Here is a 9,732-nt window from a genome sequence, read left to right as displayed (position 1 = left end):
CCTAAACTGAAAATAAAATAAAGGTACCTTGTAGTATCGATGAGCGTGACGAGATAAGATCCTAAACTGTTGCGGTCATCTTTTCATGTCGGCCCTCCCTACGAGACCCGATCCGATCCGCCCTTTATTTTCAGTTGGCCTTTAGCAAATTAAGTTTTGCTACTATATACAGATTCCTCAACATATTATTATATAATAATTGAGTTGCGTTGGGCCATATATAAAATGCATCAATTTTGATACTTTCTTTTTGCAGGTAATCAATTTTGATACTTTCTTTTGATCGAGGTGGTATATTGGTAATCACCGAAGGAGTTGAACGACAAAACTGATCAATTTGTGCGTGATGGATGCTAAAAACACAAGTAGGCAGGTCTGTTTAGAACAAAGGAATATAAAACAGAGAAATGAAAACAAATACTCAAAAGGAAGATAAAACGAATAGTAAAAATTTATAGAGTTTCAAAACACAGAAATGGATACTTTGAGCCGTTTGGAATGGAGGGAAAACAGTACAAGAACATGAGCAAGCATATATATAGTAAAAGGGGAAGAGCAAAAATTCTTTCCCTGGATGTTTTATTTCCTATGTTTTGTACTTGTATGATTTTTTTTCCTCTAGAAAGGAACTCAACATTCCAATCGTTCCAAACACTTTGAACTGATTTTTTTTTTTTTGGAATTTATTCCTCCAAATTTTCTTTGAGAGTCCTTTGATCCAAATATATTAGCGGCACATGGTTTCTATTTGGAGTCTCCTAACAGATTAGTTTTATATATTGCATAGAGCTCCTTTTTTCAGAAATATCTCTGCTTTAGTTACATGTCAGCTTTTTAGTCTCTTTCTTTCCTTACATGAACGTGGATAAATATCTCTGATTAGTTTATCTCCTGAATTATTTTGTTTCTACGATTGATGGACTTTATTTGCTGCTAGAGTTAGCAACGAGTGAACCCCGCGATGTTTAGAGGAGACGTTCGGCTATAACTAGATATCCAATATCCGGTATCGCGTATCCGTATTTGAATACTCAAATCGTATATTTATGATGTCGATATCTAATCATATCATATTCAACATAGCTAACGTTATCTGTATCCTAGTCTGAGTCTAAATAGATATACGAAAATAAATTTAGTATCGTTGGTATCCATCCGTATGCGGTCGGCTTGGATTTGCAGCTGGAGAAGGAACGGACAATCAGGGGAAAGCTGCAACAGCCCACATGTAAAAGGCTGCGTGCCAGTGCCACGTCACCCTCATCCCCTCCCTCTCCTGCAGGCTGATGCAGCAGTCACCTGCCTGGTGGTGCCCTGGTCTGCTCCCTCGATCCGTTGGTGATGGACTGATGGTGTTGGTTTCCCTTTCACCTTCACCCACCGTTTCTCCATTTTTCCGGCCAGCGAACAGAGCCAGGCCCTAGTACACCTCAGGCATACCTTGGCCCTTGGGAGATCCATCCATTCATTCCTTCACAGCCTCGGGCCTCGGCCACTCAGTCAGTTCCACTCCCACAGTCTATCCGCTTGCTAGGCAATCAACCCTCAGCTAGCGACGCCATGGCCATGGCGACGCAGGGGCTGGCTGACCAGGACCACGACCACCAGCTGTCGGAGCCCAGCACCAACAGCAGCACCAGCCACCACGGCGCGGCCGCCGCCAGCAGCATCGCCACCAACCGCTGGGGCCCCTACTCCGGCGCCGGCGACTTCGCAAGCAACATGGCCGTCATCCTGGCCGCACTGCTGGCCGCGCTCGCGCTCGGCCTCGCGCTCAACGCCGCCGTGCGCTACCTGCTCCGCCGCGCCCGCCGCCGCGGCGCCGGCTCTGGTGACCATCCGGGCAACAGCATCAGCAGCGGCAGCGGCGTGTCGGTGGAGGACCCGGAGAAGCCGCCCGTGGAGCTGGAGGCGGCCCCGCCCCCGCCACCTGCCCTGGTGTACTCCGCGGCGGGCACCAAGCTGGCGGGCACCGCGGCCGAGTGCGCCATCTGCCTCGCCGAGTTCGCAGACGGGGACGCCGTGCGCGTCATGCCGGCCTGCCGCCACGGATTCCACGCCCGATGCATCGAGCGCTGGCTCGCGGGGGGCCGCCGCTCCTCCTGCCCGACATGCCGCGCGCCGACCGCCGTTGTAGCCGCCGCGCAGCCTGCAGATGAGTCCGGCTCGCCTTAATCTGTCGGCCGGCCAACAGTTTGGTTGGTGATTGGCAATGGTTTCCTTCTTCTTCGGTTCATTCTTGGCAACTGTTTTTCCTTTTGCTCTCTTTTTCGCATGTGTAAATATATATTTTAGTTTTGTCAGGAGGACAGGCGGTCCAGCTGCCAGTTAATTATTCTAAATAATTACTGTTGTTCAGTGTTACTATTGCCACGACATTGAGTGAAGCATGCATGGCAGGCCTATGTAATGTAATTAACCGCTCTTGTAACCTCCTCATCTGCAAGACTGTCTCCAGCACGCCATGCATCCCGCGACGCATCCCCAAAATACCTATTTCACATCGAAGAAACGGTCTCCAAAAGAGTAGGCAATGGGAAGACCAATTTTGCATCGGAGGTGAGAGGGCACTTAAAAATGTGTATGTCTCTCTCCTCGACCCAAATCGACGACAGGAGGAGAAGCTCGTTGGACGCTGCAGAGGATGAGGCGGAGCACGCGCGCGGACGGGGTGCGGAACCGGAACGCCGGCGTCTCGTTGATGGAGTACTCGTGCTCGCCGTGCCGGAGCCGGTCCCGGTCGCCGTGCGCCGCCCAGGCCGGCGAGGCCGTGGCCGTGGCGGCGGAGCGTGCGGAGGAGGCGTAGGCTGTGCGTGTGTGCCGCGCCGCCCTTCCGTGCCCACAGCACCGCTAGCCGTAGCAGCCACGACGCCCGCGTCCCAAACGACGACGACGGAAGGGCGGTAGCGGCTTCGGCTCCAGTGAGGAAGAAGCACGGGGGTGAGCAGTGGTGGCGGAGCAGGAAGTAGAGAAGAGGAGGAGGTAGAGGGAGAGCAAAGTAGGACGCCGGCGAGGGTGCTTGGCCGCTCGCGGCTCCATCAGGCAGAGGCGAGCGCAGCGCTCGGCCTCGGGCAGAGCTGCAGAGCAGGGCGGCGGCGGCGGTGTGGAGCAGAGCAGAGATGAGGAGAGAGAGGAGAATGGAGGTGGAGCAGAGATGGGCGGAGTTCTATTGGAGAAGAGAAGATTTGGGTGGGTGACTTTTTTTTTTACCGTGCCAAACTCATTCATATAATGGATCGTATGTCTAGGTTTGCGCTGTTGGACACAGCCTAAGCAGCAGATAGAGTGACAACTGACGAGTCAAATCAGGTCAGGTCAGGTGTCCGTTTCAGCTGCTAGACTAGAAGAATCGATGCCGGAGTGGGCGCTGCGGCATGGCATGTGTATTGTGGCTGTGGCTGTGGCCGCACGCCAACTTTGTGCCCCTGATCACCCCAGCCCCCCGCCCCGATGTTTGAATAAAAAAAAACTTCTATGAGGGGTAATACAAGGATTCCAAATAAAATAAAGCTACAAGACCAAAAGAATGAGAAGTCCTAGCATTATCAATCTCAGAGCTCACAAGACCGCCTTGATCTCCAAATGCCTCCACAAGTTCTATAATCATGTCGACTTCCCTTGGGTTCACGTTCACCTAGCTAACATGGAAATGCCTTTACAGAAAAGGGAACCCACCTCAAGGTATAACGTACACCAGTTGGATCGTTTCTGTGGAGAGGCATAATCAAACTGATTGATTCTTTTAGAATGATAACTTCCTGTGACCCTGGCCCAAGGTGAAACTGTTCTTTTCTAGGAAGACCTTTGGTGTGGCCGCATCCTTAAACAAGCTTACCCACAACTCTTCTTAATTTCCCCATGCATGAAGCCGCATTTCTCACTCGAAGATTTTCTAACAAGACCAGTCAGCTCCTCTATCCACCTTAGCTTCCGAACTACTGTCAGAAGTACATGAACTCATTCAGACCAAGCATCTGAAAAATGATCACGGAGAGTTAAGAGACACCTGAACTTACATTTGGGGGGGGATGAGGAGTTTAGCTTCAACAAGGCCTACCAACAATTTATTTGCACAACACCCAACTCTCCATTTTTCTCATGGATGTGGAAATATTGCGCAAGGGGAAAGCACAAGTTCTTCTTTTGGCTACCCCTTCATGACAGACCGGACACTAGGAATAATATGTTGAGAAGAAACTACCACTAGTGGAGAAACGGACTGTACTCTCGGTTCTCAACCGCCTTCAGTCCTGGTTTAGAAACCGGGAGTACTAAATCGGGACTAAAGGTCCCCTCCTTTAGTCCCGGTTTCACGCCCGGGACTAAAAATGCACCATTAGTCCCGGTTGGTAAGACCAACCGGGACTAAAGGGCCTCCCGGCCTAGCCACGTGGGGCGACCCTTTATTCCCGGTTGGTATTACCAACCGGGATTAAAGGTTTTATTTTTTTTTTCTATTTTCAATTGATGATTCGTTTTAGTTTTCGAATAGGATTTCAAATACGTATTCTACGCTGCTAATAATATACGTATTCTACACGTTTATAATGTTCGAACATTTTGTACAAACTAAAGTATGAAACTAACGTATATATTACATGCATATACATATATTGTACGTTATTTTATATACATATAATATGTATGTATGTGTGTGTGTGTGTGTGTATATATATATATATATATATATATATATATATATATATATTACAAATAAAGGTTGCATTGTATATTCTATCATATCCTTGGGATAACAAAATCACTCCATCTAGTTTGGCTTCCATGTTTCGTTGACGTCATTGTAGAACTCGACGGCGGGGTTGAGGACCTGGTCATTAAGAAATCCTGCTATGGTCTCTTGAATTGCTTTCAGTTGGTCACGTCATATGACTTTTTCCTTCAACCATAGAGTCTTCAATAAAAGTTAAAGAAAAAGTATTATATGTGTGTTGGTCACTTGATTACTTATATATATGAGCAACAAAAGAAATTGTGAATATATGAATATATTTATATAACATACTTTGAGGATCTCTTCAGGAGTTCTTTTTGTGTACGCCCCGATAAACTCGCAAACATAGTATCCGCAGTAGTTGTTCCCCTGTTCTTGCCTCAGAACCCACTTTTACGAGAAAAAAGATCCGGTGAATTGAAAGCATGCATGGTGTTAATTGAATTATATATATAAATGTAGACAGTACTTACTTTGTGTGCGATTACATCCAGTTGTGCTTTGCAATGTTTCATGTGGTGATTCTCAATGAAACTTTTCCAAACACTGCGCCCAATAAAATAAAACATTAATTTGGTCTTTAATAATTGTTGCAGTTAAGATATCAGGGTATATATAGTTGCTAGAGAGACCATTTTACCCTTGGATAATATCTATCATGTCTTGGTACTCTGTTTGCTCTTTTCTTAACAAGTCTAAGATTCTCAACCGACTATTGGCCATATCGATGACCATCAATATCCAGTGATTGCTGCATATATTTTTATACACAAATATGATCAACATTAACTAGAGTCAACATATATGTATATATATATAAGATAGCTTAGCTAGTAAGCAAATAATTGAACAAATGTCCATATGATCGACATTAATTATTTAACACTCACTTGAAGTTGTAGGGGAAGAGTATGTCCTTCCATTACAACCCCAGTTTCTCCGTGCTTCGTCCAACAAATATAGTTTGGCATGAAACCCGACTTCAACAAGTGTGAATGAAGACTCCTTGAGCTAACATATTCCTTCAAATTCTTACATATGGCACATGGACAGCACATGAAACCATCGCGTTTATTTGCCTCGGCCACACGTAAGAAAGAATGCACGCCCTCAATGAACTCTTGGGAGCGGCGATCAGCATTGTACATCCAATGCCAGCTCATCTGCATTACATGACATACACCATATTAAAATCTAGAACATAATTAGTTAATTATACGACATGCGTGCTACCACATAAGGTATTAATTTATGAAAGTCTCGCTACAATGTAGACAATCCCAACTACCACTAAAAAAACTTAAGCTAAAATACACTTCAGTAGCATAAGGATTTCGCGACCAATCCCAACTAAAACAGACAGATCATGTGTTTGTTCAACATCTATGGGCTTCTTGCGCAGGATCACTGCCTCATCAGTCGCCGTAGCCGCCTGTGGAAGAGAGTTTTGCATGTGTTCAACATACTCTTCCTCCCAGTAACAGCCTGAACATCCAGTGCCATCCCACTGAAATTAAAACAAAAAATTAGAACTTTAATCACAATCATCATGAAAATAAGTATAAATTAACCATAATCATCAAATGCGATAAAATAACTCACATTGTGATCCGGATACTTGTAGAAGATACGGTCCTTATTGGGACACTCCTTCCTCACCCGGTACTCCATCACAATCTTCTCCTCACACTTGCCGCATGCAGTGAGAGGAAGGTCCGGCCTCAGTCGCTTTGGAACCCGATGAGAGGCCGAAGACCCGGAAGCAGTTGTCATCTACTCTCTATACTCATTTTTAATATAATATAAATTTCTCATTTTATAAACAAATAAAATTAAAAAAACTCTAAAATTCTCTATATCTCTAAACCATGAAGTGTGCTATGCATACTAGAATTGAAAACTCAATACTAGTTTTGAATAACTACTTTAACCTTCCTTCATCCAAATACGCAAACTTTAAAGTGATTTTGAGCTTAATTGGCTTACAAATAAAAAAAATCTAACATAAAAACCATATATATCTAGTCCATAAAATGAAATAAGTTACTGATGAAACATGAGAGTATAAAGTTGGTAACCTTTAGAATCGAAGAATCGATGGAGGAATGGAAGAAATCTTATGATACACCGGTGATGAGGAAGAAGAGAGGCCGGCGATGAAGCAAGAACACTGTCGGGTACCATAAAAAGGGGTCCCCTAAGCAAAAACCTAAAAATCACTTAGACCCTGTAAAAATCGAAACCAAGAGACAACCACCGGCAAACCCCCACCTTATCCGAGGCTCAGCTGGGCCGCTCGGCCCACCTCGAAACAAAATCCAAGCCCACCCGAAGCAGGCTCCGTCTCGCTCGAGGCCCCGCACGTAAGGTCTCGGACGGGGTACCGATTCTCCATCTCGCTCGAGGTCCCGCACGTAAGGCCTCGGATGGGGTACCGATTCTCTGTCTCGCTCGAGGCCCCGCACGTAAGGCCTCGGACGGGGTACCGATTCTCCGTCTCACTCGAGGCCCCGCACGTAAGGCCTCGGATGGGGTACCGATTCTCCGTCTCGCTCGAGGCCCCGCACGTAAGGCCTCGGACGGGGTACCGATTCTCTATCTCGCTCAAGGCCCCGCACATAAGGCCTCGGACGAGGTGCCGATTCTCCGCCTCGCTCGAGGCCGGCTCGGCAACAACCCCGTCGCCTCCGCCTCGACCGATTTCCCTGACATAACGTCACGTCCAACTAACACGACCAACCACTCCCGCGACGTCAGCCGAACGACGGCTCGACACAGCAGAGTGACCAACGAGATGGGAGTCGCATCAACACCATGCCGTCCGAGACAGGATGGGGCAGCGGTTACCGGCTGTTGTGCTCGGCACTGTGCCCATGACTGACACCTATGCGGCACTATGCTGCCTAACCCCACCTGCTCCAAGGACGGCGCGGCGTGAAGAGTCATGTTTGGGTCCCTGTAGCCTCAGAATCAGCGTACAGGACCAACTGCTCCCTCTGAGCCTTGGCTACCCGCTTTGGGGTCTCAGTAGCCTCGGGATTTGCGCCCGCCAAGCCCCACCCCCCCCCCGATGGTTCGGCCTCGGCACCAACTGGACCTCGGCTCTCTACGTTGTCAACGTACAGCGACCGGCACATCGTTCACAGTATGCGCCATGCCCTGCGTCAAGCCATCATAGAAGCTCCCACGTCACACAGGATCAGGCGTGACCGGCGTGTCGCTCTAGTACGCCGAGGACAAGGCCGCTTCACCGACCATGCCACCACAGTGACAAGCTATAGGGCTCGAACATGCCGCCTTTGTTCATGCAACGTCACGTAGCAACCCCATGTAACGCCCCTACGCCTCCCTTCGACTATAAAAGGGGGTGACTGGGGCTGCTTAGAAGGGGGGACTCACGAAACACATAGGCACGCACACATAGGCGGAGAAATCACTCAGACAGACACATGCGCAAGCAACGCGCAATACTCTATAATACGCACGCTCCCTCACTACAAGAGATCAACATCTCAAGCAATCCACGCCACTCCACGCAGAGACCTGGGACTAGCTCCCTCTCTCGTCTAGCTTGTAAACCCCTACTACGAGCACCTCGGTATAAAGAATATAAGATCGCTCTCTCAGACTAGACATAGGGCACCTATTGCCTAAACTAGTATAAACCTTGTGTCTCTTTGTATCACCATTCGGGATTAGGGGCACGCAGTACACTTTCACTAGTTGGTTGAGGGCTCGCCGGTTCAAAACACCAATAGTTGGCGCGCCAGGTAGGGGGTCATACTGCGTGTCAGCTTCGTCATCCCAACAAGTTCTGGATGGCAGACCCTGTGCGACCACTACGTCTCGACACAGTGATCTAGTTTGGGAGCCTAGAGTTCATGTCTCTAGGACATGAGTACGATATGGTACTCCTCACACCCAGAGCCCCACCGACCGACGACGACATCATGCCCCAGCAGCCTAGGCGCAGGCGGCGCCTAGGCCGCCGCTCTTGTTGCGCTCGCCAGGCGCGGCATGGGTGGGACCACCCCGACACCACGCAAGCTCAGGGCGATGCACCGCGCTCCGCCGGCATCCCATGCCCGGCTGCTGGTATAGAGTCCCTGGTTGGGGACCTGTCTAGCTTAAGCCTGGGCAAGGGAAAGATGCCGGTGGTGCGCAGCGACGCCACATCATCAAGCTCTGCCCCACCACCTCCTGAGGAGTTGACTCCGGCGGAGCAGAGCCCGGCGACGGCATCATCCCCGTACCCCTTCGGGTTCGGCAATACCGTCGCCGCCTACCAATGTTTCACCCTCGACCTCATCACCACAACCTTGACCCACACCCACGCTGACTCCTTAGAGGAGGACGAGGCATGGGCCAGAGCAGACTTCTCTAGGCTTCGTGACCCTAAAGCCATGCGCCGCTTCCTGGCCGCGAGCGACTACTGCTTCAGCTACTCCGACTCCGATGACGAAGGCACTTATGATCCCACTCGTGAGTGCTTCCACGTCAAACTTAGGATGCCAAGCATGGGCGATGAGGACGAAGGGGCAGGTTCTCGCTCCCCACCCCCCGAGGGGGCGGGCGGCGCCGCACCTCCATGCATCGAGCCTCGAGCAGCGTGGAACGAGAACCTTGCCCCCAAAGAACTTCAACGCCTGGACCTAGAGCAGCTCCGTGAGCTTTAGGCCAAGGTCGAACAGGACCGACTCCTTCTGCAGCGGCTCTGAGATACTCTCGAGCAAGAGCAGCGGGGTCACGGCGATGGTGGAGCAGCCCGATGGAGGGCTCGCGATGTCAACCGCCGCATCAATAACGACGAAGGGGACGATCAACCCCCTATCTTCCATCGCGCTAGCCAGATCGTCACGGCAGCGGTGATGCTGCTCCAAACGATGCCTGAGCCCTCTACCTCGGAGGGGTGATGGGCCCACGGCGAGCTCTGAGACCTCCTCGAGACCGCCGTGGTACAGCAGGCCGAAAGTTCTACCTCTCGACGGCATGGAGGCGCC

At 49.5% G+C, this 9,732-nt stretch overlaps 1 protein-coding gene across 1 annotated transcript; it reads left to right on the top strand.

Annotated features, from left to right (window-relative positions):
- Window positions 1-1,281: 1,281 nt before the first annotated feature.
- Window positions 1,282-2,415, top strand: LOC136470800 (RING-H2 finger protein ATL79-like). Its single transcript, XM_066468533.1, has one exon. The coding sequence runs from the start codon at window positions 1,561-1,563 to the stop codon at window positions 2,173-2,175; it is 615 nt and encodes a 204-aa protein (XP_066324630.1). The 5' UTR covers window positions 1,282-1,560; the 3' UTR covers window positions 2,176-2,415.
- The last annotated feature ends 7,317 nt before the right edge of the window (window positions 2,416-9,732 follow it).

Source organism: Miscanthus floridulus, chromosome 8 (genome assembly GCF_019320115.1).
Source record: "Miscanthus floridulus cultivar M001 chromosome 8, ASM1932011v1, whole genome shotgun sequence".
NCBI classification, from domain to species: Eukaryota; Viridiplantae; Streptophyta; class Magnoliopsida; order Poales; family Poaceae; genus Miscanthus; species Miscanthus floridulus.
This window is presented reverse-complemented; position numbering and strand designations above follow the sequence as displayed.